The 16,495-nt window shown below is 36.4% G+C and overlaps 1 protein-coding gene across 1 annotated transcript; it reads left to right on the top strand.

Moving 5' to 3' along the window:
- Positions 1-6,857: 6,857 nt before the first annotated feature.
- Positions 6,858-10,656, top strand: LOC107283350 (vomeronasal type-2 receptor 26-like). Its single transcript, XM_029283195.1, has 4 exons — positions 6,858-7,658; positions 7,816-8,037; positions 8,817-8,943; positions 9,758-10,656. Exons 1-4 carry the CDS (start codon positions 6,858-6,860, stop codon positions 10,654-10,656), a joined length of 2,049 nt encoding a protein of 682 aa, XP_029139028.1.
- Positions 10,657-16,495: the final 5,839 nt, after the last annotated feature.

The following is a 16,495-nucleotide window of genomic DNA, read 5'->3' as shown; positions in this document are numbered from 1 at the left end:
TCATGAATCCTATCAGCCAGGTGACTTCCTTATAGGTGGGATTACTTCTCAGATGTGGTACTTTTTTCATGAACTTTCCTTCCAAAAACAACCTTCACAGGACCCGAGCTTCCAATTTCCAATGTAAGAAACTCTTGGACCTGATTTTAGAGTAACTCCATTCTCTTTTCTATGAAAGAAAATATTGGTTGGGCAACTCTGCAAATCACAAGATTTGGTGATATGCAAATGTAATGAGCATAGGTAGGAGTGAATGAATGAATGAATGCATGAGATGGTTCAAAAGCTTATTCTTGCAACTTCTAAGGATGAATGAAAGAAAGTAGGGAGATGAGTAAAGGATTAACCTAAACACTCTCTTGTGTTCTCTCCACTTACAGTTCTAAGACATTATAACTGGAGTACCTATGATTGGAGTAACTACTTCCAAGATAGTTCTTAATTGATTCAATGAGCTGAATCCATCCGACAATCCCATTTCTCTTTCTGGATAATTTAACCCTGATATACAAACATATATATTTGTCATTTGGAGAGAAGGGAGTTATGGTTAACTCTTTCAAGATAAGCTATGCTATGCAAAATATCCCCTCGCCCCCCAAGATTAAGAAAGAACAAGCCAAAAAAATTAAAAATATGAATAGAAAAAAGGAAAATTACTTAATACTAGTTTATGCCAAGTGTAAATTATTACTTCATATTATTTACTATACTTCTGCATATCTTTGTTATCTTTGCAAAAAAAATCTTGCTACTACCATATCTCTACATATATTCATACATTATTTAAACTTCTTGCCTCTTTCTTTGACATGGATGCAATGAACTGGGTAAATTGATGTAGGAAGTACTTTGGATTAAGCTGTTTGTGGAAAGGAAGGGAAGTCAGAGTGATTATGCAGATGCAAGTTCCATAAAAAGCAAGTTATGCATACTTTATCATAAGAGGGAGTTGCACCATTGAGCCAGTTTTGATTCATTCATTCAATCAATCAATCAATCAATCAATCAGAATAGAGCTGGAAGAGGCCTTGGAGGTCTTCTAGTCCAACCCCCTGCTCAAGCAGGAGATCCCATAACATTTCAGATAGGTGGCTGTCCAGTTTTTTTTCTTAAAAACCTCCAGTGATTAAGCATCTAAAATTTCTGAAAGCAAGCTGTTTCATTGGCTAATTGTTCTCACTGTTAGGAAGTTTCTCCTTAATTGTTCCTCTCCTTGATTGGTTTCCATCCATTGTTTCTTGTCTTGCCTTCTGGAACTTTGGAAAATAAGTTGACTTCCTCCTCATTTCGGCAGTCTCTCAAATACTGGAATATTGCTATTATGTCCCCCCTAGTCCTTCTTTTCTGGACTAGCCAAACCCAAATCCTGCAACCGTTGTTCATATGTTTTAGTCTCCAGGCCTTTAATCATTTTAGTTGCTCTTCTCTGGACTGTTTCCAAAGTCTCAACCTTTTTTGCAATGTCAATGGCTACTGCCTGTACTGGTCCATTCAATTTTTTTGACAGCATTTTCTGAAGTGGTTTGTCCTTGCCTTCTTCTTCCTAGGATTGAGAGACAGTAACTGGGCCAAGGTCACCCATCTGGCTTCATGCTCCAGGCAGAGCTCAAATATTTGCACTGCTGGTTTCTAGCCTGATTCCTTAATCACTGTACCAAACAGACTTTCACCCTATCAGTTAAGAATAGAATAGAATAGAATAGAATAGAATAGAATAGAATAGAATAGAATAGAATAGAATAGAATAGAATAACAGAGTTGGAAGGGTCCTTGGATGTCTATGTGTACACTTGAGAGCAAGCAACTAAATTTCATTTTTAATGTGTGCCATTGTGCCCACAGTAAAAAATGACAATAAAGATAATCTAATCTAATCTAATCTAATCTAATCTAATCTAATCTAATCTAATCTAATCTAATCGGTCTTTGTTTTTCATTACATCATCCTCATCCTCATTATCATCTTCATCATTACTATGTAAAGGTAAAAGCCCTATGAACTCAGGCTGGCATTATATAAATAACTGTTGAAGATCTAATAACATAGCAATAGCACTTAGACTTACATACCACTTCACAGTGCTTTACAGCCCTCTCTAAGCGGTTTGCAGAGTCAGCATACTGCCCTCAACAATCTGGGTTCTCATTTTACCGATCTTGGAAAGATGGAAGGTTGAGTCAACCTTGAGGTGGTGAGAATTGAACTGCCAAACTGCTGGCAGCTGGTAATCAGCAGAAGTAGCCTGCAGTACTGCATTCTAATCACTGCACCATCATGGGTTTTAGATATTTTAAACTAGGAGTCCCCAACCCCGAGTCCACAACCTGGTACCTGTCTGGGGCCCATTGAGAAGTGGGCTGCGCATGTGGTGGGTACATGCACAAAACCATTCCCCGTACATTTCTTGTCATTGCCGCTATTGCTGGTCCACAGAGCTAGAAAAATTGGGGTCCACTGTTTTGAAGTATTAGTTGGATTGCAAACAGAGATGAGCATTTTGACGTCTCGGAGTTGTATATGTTTATTTTAGATTTGTATATGTTCCCCAATATAGTTTTTGGTTACCTCAACCAGACCCAGCCTCTAATTAGAACTGCTGAAAATGACTTACATGGTTTTCTACTGTTATACGCCAAAAGTACTATATCATTAAAATACAAAAAGGGTGGAAAACACAAGGAAAGGTTTCCCTTTCAAAACCCAAGAAATGATTTTGTTTTACCCATTGTTTCTTCTATGTATTATTAAGTTGCCTTTCTTTCTTTTTGTTTCTTGATTTTTTTGTAGATTTATATGGTTGTCTATCTAGCAAATGGTGTTTGTATGGTATACAGCAATAAAAAGAACTTAGGGTATAAAAAAGCACAGATCACTGTAAAGATAACAACTTTGGTTTACTTGTGGTTACTAGAATGTTGTTTTCACTGGTGAGCAGAAGGGAGAGGGAGAAAATCCACACAGAATTGCAAGTAAGATTGTCTTTTCAGGCCAAACTTTGAAAAAAAAGTAAATGTTTTCTCTTCAATCACGTTCATTGGTGTCTTTGCTAATGCCTCCGGCATCTTTCCCAAATACAGCTTATAAACAAGTCTTGACATGTTTATAAGGTGGCCCTTTTTTCCTACTGAGGGCTGCTATTAAGAGTAAGAGGTGGGCAGGGCTCTACCAACAATCTCCAACACTGTCTTCAAAGTCATTGTATCTTGATCAGAAGATACAATGTTGTAAGATGCTGTTTTTTCAGCATTAGTCACATACTAGGGTATATTTTTTCCTAAGGTAGATAGATTAAGACCAAATGATCTATCTACATTTGCAACAAGAGTAAGATTAGGTTCAGTAATGTCTCTTTCTAGAGATTAAGCTTTGCCTTCAGTTAGTGTTCCTTATGATGTTACTACTTTTATTGCCTCCTGTCATGGGTAAAGAAGGCCTTACCAAATGTCTTTCTGTTGATCCTGTCCCTGTTCCTCATGAATGGTATCAGCCTGGAGACGTCACCATAGGTGGGATTGTTTCTCTTATCATGATACTTTTTCCAAAACTTTCTTTCTGCAAACAGCCTTCTGAGGAGCTGGGCTTTGATTTTCCAATGTAAGCAGTTTCTTTTTTTTCACTTTTCTGGGTGGACTTGGGAACCTATGGATTTGTAATTCAGAAACTCAGATTTATGGTCCCTGTCCAAACCATGTAAGAACATCAGTACACTTTTTTTGTTCAGAAGTTGCATTCTTCATTAAACCATCAAGGGACTCTTTAATTTGAACCAAAGTATTGAGCAACCGAAGGCAAACATTATACCTTCATAATAGCATTTGCAGAAGCTGTCAGAAGGGTATCTATAAGAACAGGTCAGAAGGAACTACACATTTTCTTTTTAAAAAATAACAGCTAGAGATAATTTGTACAAACTTTTTTTAAATTCATTTTTCACTTATGGAAAATTGAGTTGTTTTGAAGGATGCTAATTTATATATTCTTATAAACAAACATAATAAATTACTTGATTGAATGAATGACTTTGACTCTTAACAATGACATAGTTTTTCTCCATGTTGATTTGTCCCTAACTTAGTCCTTCAGGTGCAGCCATTGACACTGTAACTGCATCTATTCACTAGCCCTCCTCCACTTTTCCCAACATTGAAACCTTCTCTACAGAGGTAGAATTTCATATGATGTGCCCTGAGTAGAACAGTGTGAGCTATGCTTGAGTAAGAATACTATGATCTATTTCTTAGTATCCTTGGTTGCCCACAATGTTCTCAGGTGTCTTCACAAACACGAAAGTTAAAAAGCATCAATAATAATAACTATTAAATGACTTAGCAAAACCTTACGCATGTAATAGAAGGCAGAAGGCTCAATGTCATTTCTTAGTAAGTGCCAAAGACCAACAATCACAGGTAGAAAAATGTTGTGATTGAAACCTTGAGTAACTACAGACTTGGAAAATATATTATTAGAATGGCTTTTGAATAAAGGCAACTTAATTATGTTTCTTCAATCTGATATATCTATACATATTTATCCACTATATTTATGCTCTACTTTCACTGCAAAAGGCTCAATATAGCTAAAATCAAGAAATCTATTAAAATCTATAATGATGATGATGACGATGACGACAACAACAACAACAACAACAACAACAACAACAATAATAATAATAATAATAATAATAATAATAATAATAATAATAATTGGAAGGGACCCTGGAGGTCTTCTAGTCCCACCCCCTGCTCAGGCAGGAATCTCTATACCATTTCAGACAAATGGTTGTCCAGTCTCTTCTTAAAAGCTTCCAGTGTTGGAGCATTCACAACTTCTGGAGGCAGGTTGTTCCACTGATTAATTGTTCTAACCGTCAGGAAATTTCTCCTTTGTTCTAGGTTGCTTCTCTCCTTGATTACATTCCATCCATTGCTTCTTATCCTGCCTTCTGGTGCTTTGGAGAATAGGTTGACTCCCTCTTTTTTGTGGCAACCCCCGCAATGTTAGAAAACTGCTATCATGTAACCCCTAGCCCTTCTTTTCATTAAACTAGACATTCCCAATTCCAGCAACTGTTCTTCATATGTTTTAGCCTCCAGTGGCCTGTAACAGTATGTTACAATATGTTAAAAACTCATTGTATGTGTTACATGTTACGAATCCCTCTTTTTGAAGATCTCATTCAATTGTTCCAAACAGAATTTCCCCAGCTTTGCCCTTTCCTCTTGATTCATGAATGTTTCCTTCCATCTGTTTTTGAGTCATCCCAAGTTCTATCTCTATGATCAATCCATCTCAGTGTATATAAAGTGATGTGTGGAAGTGGTAAAAACAAGGATCAGCTCCCTAGCTTTCTGCATGTATGTCTGGATGCTTATCTACTGTACTTTGCATTGGAAGTCCCATGCAAAAGAGATTTCTTTGAAACAGTTGTAAGAGCAGCTCATGGCTGCTTTAAAGCTTCACTAGGAGGCATGCTTTGCTTATCCATTCTTGTTTCTAAGTTTTATGTGTATATTTTTTTCTTTTCTTTTATGGAACTTGTATTTTAATTTTTTGGAATAAAAAGAAAGTTTCCAAAGCACTTCTTTGAAATAATACTGGCATCCGTATCATTTATATTCTCTGCATTGATTCCAAAACTAACTAATCTTTCAGAAATTCACCTAAGTTCCTACTATTCTTTCTAGTCTTATACTTCTCTTTGGCTATTCCTCCTCTCCTGAGTATTTTGCAGGTTGTCTCCACAAAACCTAACCATTTTGTTAACAAATCATTTTGTTTCTATTGATTTTTTAAAAATTTTAGATTGCTTGTAGTAAGTAAAATGGACCCAGAGGGTGATAAAAAACAAAACAGTTATATGGGTTGTACAATCTGAACATATGTCTTTCAGCATAGTGACAAAATTCTTACAACATGTCTTGGGCTTGGCATATGCAGTAAATGAGATTAACCAAAATCCTCAGATCTTGCCCAATGTTACCCTTGGATTTCACATCTATGATAGTTACTACAATGAGAAGATGACTTATCAGACCACATTGAACCTACTCTTCAAATTCCATAGTTTTGTTCCCAACTATGCATGCAACATCCAGAAAAATCTCATGGCCATCATTGGTGGACTTGGCTCTGATATCTCCTTCCACATGTCTGACATCTTAACCCTTTATAAAATTCCACAGGTAAGATTTTCAAATGCATTTTCCTCCTTCTAGTCTGTATATTGACTCTTGGTGACTATCTTGGCAAGTCCCTACATTTTTCTTGCCAAGATTTCAGAAGTGGTTTGACATTGATAACCTTCCTAGAGTTGAGAAAGAGTGACTGGTCCAAGGTCAACCAGCTGACTTCATGTCAAATGAAGGACTAGAACTCACTGTCTCCTGGTTTGCAATCTGATGCCTTAACTGACTCTCATGTCACTATGAAAGGCATATTGATATGATTATGAATTAAGATAGAGTAGAAACCCATTTAATTCAATATTATAGTTTAGAAAAAAGGAAGAAAGATTTGACTGGCAACAAATATTTGACTCTATTCAGAATGAAGCAAAGTTGTTGTGGTTTAAAGGATTTTGACAAAAAGAAAAGAGAAATATGGATTTGAACAGATTTCTTTATTGTTATTCTTTTTGTAGAAATTGTTTCAGTTTTTCATAGACCAGCATTGTTTACTTTGAATGAACAATGGACATTCAAACCATGATCCGAGTCCCCATGTTCTAAAAAGGCAATCACAAAGACTGAGAGATGTTTCTTACAGTAAATATATGTGCATTTTCTTTTAGCTCACATATGGTTCTTTTGCTTCTGAACAAAACAACCCAACACGGTTCCCTTCCTTTTATCGCATGGTCTCAAATGAAGCCCATCAGTATACAGGAATTGTCCAGTTACTGAAGCATTTTGGATGGACTTGGATTGGACTCATTGTTTTGAGAGATGAGAGTGGAGATCATTTCTTGAAGATCTTGGAACTTTTGTTTTTCCAGAATGGAATCTGTTCTGCCTTCATACAAAGAATTCCAGGCCAAGGTCGTTTACTTGCTTTCTCTGAAATCAATGAGATATCATCCAGCATTTATAAATCTTTCATGGACAACAATGCCAAAATATTTGTTATGTATGGAGAAACTCTTACAGTGATGTGGCTGAGTACATTAATGTTTCAGATAGATTCTTCTTATTCAGAAAACACATCCATTGGAAAGTTGTGGATTGTAACTGCACAGATTGATTTCACAGTCATGGGCCTTGTAACAAGCTGGGATTCAGAAATATTCCAAGGCACTATTTCCTTTGAAGTTCCTTCAAATGAACCACTAGGGTTTCAGACATACCTTCGGAACCTAAAATGCTGCTCAGCACATGATGACCATTTTTTAAAGGATTTTTGGGAGCAAGCCTTCCATTGCACATTTTCAAATTCCAAAGGATCAGTGGAGCACAATAAAGCATGCACTGGTGAAGAGAAGTTGGAGACACTTCCAGGTTCTGTTTTTGAAATGCAGATGAGTGGCCACAGCTACAGCATCTTTAACGCTGTATATCTTTTGGCACATGCTTTACATGCAATGACTTCATTTAGGTCCCGCCACCAAGCACTGGTGAAAAGGAAAAGATATGCATATCAAGATCTTCAACCTTGGCAGGTAATTTCTACATAATTTATTATCAGGAACTTTTTAGTAAGTGAAATAGGGTTAAGATAAAATATGTAGTAATTGATCAACAAGAAGAACTGTAGCTTGTGTCAATTTTCACATTACGTATTACATGTATTTTAGCTATTCTTTCTTTTCCTGACAGCTTCACTGGTTTCTTCAAGGCATTTCCTTTAACAACTCAGCTGGAGAAAGTGTGACTTTTAATGAGAGAATGGAGGTGGCCAATGGCCTTGATATAATGAAGATGGTGATATTCCGAAATAACTCCTTCACTAAAATAAAAGTTGGGAGGATAGATTCCAAAGAAAAGCAGACCTTCAGCTTTTATCAAGATAAAAAGAGTTGGCACAGGCATTTCAACCAGGTATGGTTTCTCAATTTTAATTGGTCATGCCATCATCTGAAAAAAAAAAATTGATGGATCAGACATTTCTTCTGGCTTAGGAATTGGCCCTGTATGGGTAGTTATATTTTCAAATGAAGAGAAGAACCTGTTTTCCACATTATAGTACACAATCAATATAGGAGGAGAACCATGTTTTTCTAAGATTAGCTAGATGGTAAAAGATTCTTATATCATCTATCACTGAGAATCTCTTAACAAACACAAAGGGTCTTTAATATATCACAATGATTAATTGCAGTGCTTTTTTGTAAAAAAAAAAAAAGGTACCAGAACTCACACACGTCATACAACCCACTTGCCTACCCTACAAGGTTTACCTTTGTAGTTGAAAAAAAAAAAACCCTCTGAAAGACTAGAATTTTATTCAAGGCAACTCTGGAAAATCCATTGAAAAAAGGTGCCAGAACTCCGTTCCAGTGCGTACTATGACAAAAAAAGCCCTGATTAATTGAAAAAATACTGCTAATCTGGCATATATGGAACCTGCATCTGCCTAACTGATCTATTTTCCCTTCTCCCTGCCTCACCCCAAGTTAAATCCTATATCACTTTAGCCATTCTATGCATCTTATGAAGTGAGCTGTGGCTAATGAAAGTTTATGGCTTTTAATAAAATTTGTAAGTTAAAAAGAATGCTACTGGACTCCTGACTTTTTACTAAGCAACATTATGATTTTTTAAATATTATGAAGAAAACCAGTTTTTCTATCCTAAATTATTTTCACATTTATGGATAGGTTCTGCCCTTTTCTCTATGTAGTGATCCTTGCCAGCCTGGATACCAAAAGAAAAAGAAGGAAGGAGAGAAATTCTGCTGCTATGATTGTGCTCCCTGCCCTGAAGGGAAGATTTCACGTGAAATAGGTAATGCAGTACAATAAATATTAACAACCTGCATTAATGCAAGTGAACATGTGTGAAATGTGTTTTTGTGTTAGTCAGCCAAGAAACTTTGAGAGAAGAAATGGATTCCTAGTAAAATGATTTTCAGTGGGATCATTGTGAGAAATTAACAGAAGGAATATACTTTGTGTATGTCTATGAAGATTCTCAGTCATCCAGATCACAGTTGTCCCAAAGGTACAACCTTTTTTCAAAAGGTTCTGAAGAAGCTTCTTGGATGAGAAGTGAAATGACTTTGAGGAAAAACAAAGTTCGGTTGCCTTTTGAAAAAGCATCTTTGGGATAACTATGACCTGGATGACTGAGAATCTCCATAGACATTCTTCTCATAGGAACTAACCTATTCCCATTGGATGATATTTCCTTGTATGTTTCTTCTGACCTGACCAAGTCTCATTTCCATGGAACAAAGTAGACAAAAACATACACTCACACTATAGCCATTTTTACTTCTTTGGACAAACCTTCTTTTGAATAGGTATCATCCCAGTTTGAGTAATGAAATGTCTGCAGGAAAACAACCATGCTCAGAGAGCAACAAGGACCTCCTCAAACCTTCTTTTCAAAGGAAGAGTGTACTCTATAAACTCTAAGGGCACCAAATAAGTTTTAAGCCTATATTTGCTAAGGGTTTGGTTAAATATCAACAGCATACAACAATAAGTCATAGGATAACACAGCAATGTTCAACAGGGAGGTATTAGGTTGAATAGAACATGGAAATCTCCCTTGGGCCACACATGGTCAATTTTTTAATTTTGTTTTCAATGTCCAGATATGGCTGACTGTTCCCCGTGTCCAGAAGATCAATACCCAAGCAAGAAGCAAGATCAATGTATTTTCAAGACTTTAAACTTTCTGTCTCATAAAGAACCATTAGGCATGAGTTTAGTCTTGGTTGGTATTAGCCTATTTATAATTACAGCATTTGTCCTTGGAACCTTTGTTAAGCACCAAGATACTCCCATCGTCAAAGCCAATAACCGGGAACTTACGTTTACACTCCTTCTCTCCCTTCTCCTTTGCTTTCTTTCACCTTTACTATTTTTTGGGCAGCCCAGCAAGACCACTTGCTTTCTTTGCCAAACTGCTTTTGGCATCATTTTTGCTGTGGCTATTTCCTGTGTATTGGCTAAAACCATCACTGTAGTTGTAGCTTTCATGGCCACCAAACCAGGGTCCAATATGAGGAAATGGTTAGGGAGAAAACTGGCCAGTTCCATTGTTATTTCCTGCACTCTTGTTCAAGCAAGTATTTGTTCTTGGTGGATGACAACCTCTCCTCCCTTCCCAAATTTGGATATGCACTCTCTCACCAGTGAAATCATAGCAGAATGTAATGTAGGATCTGCTGTCATGTTCTATCTTGTCTTGGGCTATTTGGGATTTCTAGCAATCATTAGTTTTATGGTGGCATTTTCTGCCAGGAAGTTGCCAGACACTTTCAATGAAGCCAAGTTTATCACCTTCAGCATGCTGATGTTTTGTAGTGTTTGGTTGACGTTTGTCCCTACTTATCTGAGCACAAAAGGGAAGTACATGGTGGCTGTGGAGATCTTCTCCATCCTAGCATCCAGTGGTGGATTGCTGTCTTGTATCTTTTTCCCCAAATGCTACATTATTCTGTTGAGATCTCAGTTAAACAATAGGCAGCAGTTAAGAAAAAACAATTAAGCAAAGTTTATGTATTCCTTGTGTGGTATGCATGTTTGCATGTATATGTCTATGTGTCTATGTATCCATGTATGTATTTAATTACTTAATATAATAGTTTACATGATGTGCAAAACTTCATATTCTACACAAGTATGTTGGAATGTTTAAGAGAACCAGGGAACAATAAGAAGGAGTGGGACTGTTACAGAAAAGATTTCTTAGCCCAGGGGATGAGGGAATTTTAGAAGGATATTCAGACAAACTCCATCTTAACTATGCTGGAGAACTGCCTTAGTAAACTTTGAAGATTCTGATTATATAAATTATATATGCTACAGACCAGAATTGCAAACAAAAACATTATAAATAAAAATAAAGTAATAAACAGAGTAAATATTGCAATAGGTGATAGGTTCTTCAATCAAAGTCTATCTATTTTTACAAGGGATCATAATTGTATTTAAATAAACCAGGATGTCCTGGGTGCTTTGCCAGGTAAGAAGGTATAAGATGGGTCCTTGAGTGATACAATATAACAGGACATGAGCTTTAGTTTCAATAGCCCTTTATCTGCTCTTAGGGAAATTATTTATACCACCACAGTTATGTGGTATAACTATCTGCTGCTTTGTAAAAAGGAACTTGACTACTCAGGAAAAAAAAATCTTAGTTAGAGCAGCTTGGTCCTGTCAGGTTTTCCAAGTCTTTGATAAGTAATTAAAATGGGCTGAGTGCATGCTCATAACCCATCCTTAGGAATGCCTCCCTGAAAAAGCCAAGTTGTTGAAGCTTTTATGAGATGGTCCTGAACCATATTGATTTGTAATTATCCTCAGTAAGGAAAAACTAAGACTTGTTTAAAAGAACAGTAACTTGAACTAAAGTGCTGTGATAGATATCCCTGAATCTGCATTAACCTTAGATACTGTAGCTCAGGGGTGTCAAACTTGCAACATCACGTGATGTGTCATGACATATTGTGACTTTTTTTCTATTGCCGGCAATGGGGTGGGCATGGTTTTAGCATGACACATCCAGCCCACAGGCCAGCAGTTTGACACCGCTGCTGTAGCTCTTTCTCCCTCCCTTGTACTACATGTGGAATGTAAAGCTGTAACTATAATATAGTAAAGGTAAAAGCCCTATGAACTCAGGCTGGCATTATATAAATAACTGTTGAAGATCTAATAACATAGCAATAGCACTTAGACTTACATACCACTTCACAGTGCTTTACAGCCCTCTCTAAGCAGATTGCAGAGTCAGCATACTGCCCTCAACAATCTGGGTTCTCATTTTACCGATCTTGGAAGGATGGAAGGTTGAGGTGGTGAGAATTGAACTGCCAAGCTGCTGGCAGCTGGTAATCAGCAGAAGTAGCCTGCAGTACTGCATTCTAACCACTGTACCATCATGGCTTTTAGAAGTTTTAAAGTAGGAGTCCCCAACCTTGAGTCCACAGTCTGGTACCTATCTGGGGCTCATTGGGAACTTGGCTGCGCATGTGGTGGGTGCACACACAAAACCATTCCCCGTACACTTCTTGTCATTGCCGCTGCTGCTGGTCCACAGAGCTAAAAAAATTGGGGTCCCCTGTTTTGAAGTATTAGTTGGATTGCAAACAGAGATGAGCATTTTGATGTCTCGGAGTTGTATATGTTCCCCAATATAGCTTTTGGTTACCTCAACCAGACCCAGCCTCTGATTAGAACTGCTGAAAATGACTTACATAGTTTTCTACTGTTATACGCCAAAACTACTATATCATTAAAATACAAAAAGGGTGGAAAACACAAGGAAAGGTTTCCCTTTCGAAACCCAAGAAATGATTTTGTTTTACCCATTGTTTCTTCTATGTATTATTAAGTTGCCTTTCTTTCTTTTTGTTTCTTGATTTTTTTGTAGATTTATATGGTTGTCTATCTAGCAAATGGTGTTTGTATGGTATACAGCAATAAAAAGAACCTAGGGTATAAAAAAGCACAGATCACTGTAAAGATAACAACTTTGGTTTACTTGTGGTTACTAGAATGTTGTTTTCACTGGTGAGCAAAAGGGAGAGGGAGAAAATCTGCACAGAACTGCAAGTAAGACTGTCTTTGCAGACCAAACTTTGAAAAAAAAGTAAATGTTTTCTCTTCAATCACGTTCATTGGTGTCTTTGCTAATGCCTCCGGCATCTTTCCCAAATACAGCTTATAAACAAGTCTTGACATGTTTATAAGGTGGCCTTTTTTTTCCTACTGAGAGCTGCTATTAAGAGTAAGAGGTGGGCAGGGCTCTACCAACAATCTCCAACACTGTCTTCAAAGTCACTGTATCTTGATCAGAATTCAGGATCTGTTTTTTCAGCATTAGTCACATACTAGGGTATATTTTTTCCTAAGGTAGATAGATTAAGACCAAATGATCTATCTACATTTGCACCAAGAGTGAGATTAGGCTCAGTAATGTCTCTTTCTAGAGATAAGCTTTGCCTTCAGTTAGTGTTCCTAATGGTGTTACTACTTTTATTGCCTCCTGTCATGGGTAAAGAAGGCCTTACCAAATGTCTTTCTGTTGATCCTGTCCCTGTTCCTCATGAATGGTATCAGCCTGGAGACTTCACCATAGGTGGGATTGTTTCTCTTATCATGATACTTTTTCCAAAACTTTCTTTCCGCAAACAGCCTTCTGAGGAGGTGGGCTTTGATCTGCCAATGTAAGCAGTTTCTTCTTTTTCACTTTTCTGGGTGGACTTGGGAACCTATGGATTTGTAATTCAGAAACTCAGATTTATGGTCCCTGTGCAACTCATGTAAGAACATCAGTACACTTTTTTTGTTCAGAAGTTGCATTCTTCATTAAGCCATCAAGGGGCTCTTTAATTTGAACCAAAGTATTGAGCAACCGAAGGCAAACATTATACCTTCATAATAGCATTTGCAGAAGCTGTCAGAAGAGTATCTATAAGAACAGGTCAGAAGGAACTACACATTTTCTTTTTTAAAAATATGGAATGAAAAAAGAGAAAGTTTTATGAAAGATTCCTCTCCAGTACGGAACAGCTAGAGATAGATTTTTTAAATCTATTTTTCACTTATGGAAAATTGAGTTGTTTTGAAGGATGCTAATTTATATATTCTTATAAACAAACATAATAAATTACTTGATTGAATGAATGACTTTGACTCTTAACAATGACATAGTTTTTCTCCATGTTGATTTGTCCCTAATTTAGTCCTTCAGGTGCAGCCATTGACACTGTAACTGCATCTATTCACTAGCCCTCCTCCACTTTTCCCAACATTGAAGCCTTCTCTACAGAGGTAGAATTTCATAAGATGTGCCCTGAGTAGGACAGTTTGAGCTACGCTTGAGTAAAAATGCTATGGTCTATTTCTTAGTATCCTTGGTTGCTCACAATGTTCTCAGGTGTCTTCACAAACACAAAAGTTCAAAAGCATCAATAATAATAATTAATAAATGATTTAGCAAAACTTTACGCATGTAATCGGCTGATGCAGAATGCTCAATGTCATTTCTTAGTAAGTGCCAAAGACCAACAACCACAGGTAGAAAAATGTTGTGATTGAAATATTGAGTATCTACAGACTTCGAAGAGATATTATTATTATTATTATTATTATTATTATTATTATTATTATTATTATTATTATTATTATTATTATGACTTTTGAATAAAGGCAACTTAATTATGCTTCTTCAATCTGATATATCTATGCATATTTATCTACTATATTTATGCTCTACTTTCCCTGCAAAAGCCTCAATATAGCTAAAATCAAGAAATCTATTGAAATCTATAATGATAACAATGACGATGATGACAACGACAACGACAACAACAACAACAACAACAACAACAACAACAACAACAACAACAATAATAATAATAATAATAATAATAATAATAATAATAATAATAATAATAATAATAATAATAATAATAATAATAATAATAGAGTTGGAAGGGACCTTGGAGGTCTTCTAATCCAACCCCCTGCTCAGGCAGGAAACTCTATACCTTTTCAGACAAATGATTGTCCAGTCTCTTCTTAAAAGCTTCCAGTGTTGGATCATTCACAACTTCTGGAGGCAGGTTGTTCCACTGATTAATTGTTCTGACTGTCAGGAAATTTCTCCTTAGTTCTAGGTTGCTTCTCTCTTTGATTAGTTTCCATCCATTGCTTCTTGTTCTGCCTTCAGATGCTTTGGAGAATAGCTTGACTCCCTCTTTTTTGTGGCAACCCCTGAGATATTGGAACACTGCTATCATGTCACCCCTAGTCCTTCTCTTCATTAAACTAGACATACCATTCTTCATATGTTTTAGCCTCCAATCCCCTGTTCATCTTTGTTGCTCTTCTCTGTACTCTTTCTAGAGTCTCAGCATCTTTTTTACATCGTGGTGACCAAAAGTGCTTAGACCATATAAGTGCTATTTTCAAAAGTGAATTCAGAATAATTCAAATTTGAATCATTCAACATTGTTATAATAGGTCAAAAAGGTGAAAACATCAAAGAACCAGTCAGGATTCAATCTATTAGTATGGGAGATCATGAGGAAATATCAGGACTATAGATGGAGATGTTGTGAAAAAATACTAGTAGGCATGATGATACATTAAGAAGGAAGCAATGAGGAAATCCCTCAAAATTCCACAATGAGGTGGTTCCATTTTTCTAAATATCTACTGTTCTCCCCTAGCTTTTGTATTTTTCTTATTTTTGAAAAAATCATCTGTTTTTTAAAAAAAATATTAACTTTTTTATTGTCTTGATTAATGACAGCTGTATTCATTGATCATGATATGGGAGGGTATATGAATAAATAAACAAATAAGGATTTTTTTCCCAAGTCAACATATGTTGAATCAACTTAAAGATACAGCATTATTTATTTAAAATTCATATAAGATGCATTGGTTAATTTTTTGTTGCAAATTAATTCATGGTATAAAGTTCATGGGCAATACGTTTCAGCTTAGAGAACTGCATTACAACATGAAAAATCTAGTGATTCAAATGTTCACATTGCTTCAGAAAGGGAGAAGAATTAGAAATAGTTTTTCCATTTCCCCTTACAATCTTGTGCTCCTAGTGCCTAGGGATAAGGTTTGGAAAGAGGCTATAATGAATGTGGTTCCAATAAAATCAAGAACCAATATAAGGATTTTACTCACATCCAAACCAATGCAATTAAGACTGTTATAATGTCTCATCAACTTATTGGAAAAGAACCTGATATTGGGAAATATTAAAGACAAAAGGAGAAAGGGATGGCAGAGGATGAGATGGTTAGATAGTGTCATTGACACAATGGGCTTGGGTTTGGACAGACTCTGGGAGACAGTGGAGGATGGGGCCCTGATGTGCTGTGGTCCATGGGGTCACAAAGAATTAGACACAACCACAACAAAAATGTCTCATCAAACTGTTGACATCAGTGTCAACAGATTGGTCTACATAAAGGAAAGAGAAAAAAGGATGGTCATATTTTTTTTAAAAAAAATGTAAACTTTTAAAATATCCATACATGTAAGTACTACATAATTCACTAATGACAGAAAGTTTTGATTCTATTCACAGTATGATAACAAAGTTTTACCAGCACATCTTGGCTTTGGCATTCTCTGTACATGAAGTCAACAAGAACCCCCAAACCTTACCCAATATCACTCTTGGGTTCCATATATTAGACAGCTATTATAATGCAAAAATGACCTATCGGACCACCCTGGACCTTCTTTTCAATTCATGCACATTTATTCCCAACTATGAATGTGGTAGCCAGAAAAAAGTAATAGCTGTTATTGGGGCAATGAATTCTGACATATCCTTCTTTATGGCAGAT

The sequence above is a fragment of the Protobothrops mucrosquamatus genome, unplaced genomic scaffold (assembly GCF_001527695.2).
Source record: "Protobothrops mucrosquamatus isolate PMUCROS unplaced genomic scaffold, P.Mucros_1.0 scaffold34, whole genome shotgun sequence".
Classification (NCBI taxonomy): Eukaryota; Metazoa; Chordata; class Lepidosauria; order Squamata; family Viperidae; genus Protobothrops; species Protobothrops mucrosquamatus.
Note: the sequence above shows the minus strand (reverse complement) of the source record. Positions and strands in the feature narration are given on the sequence as shown.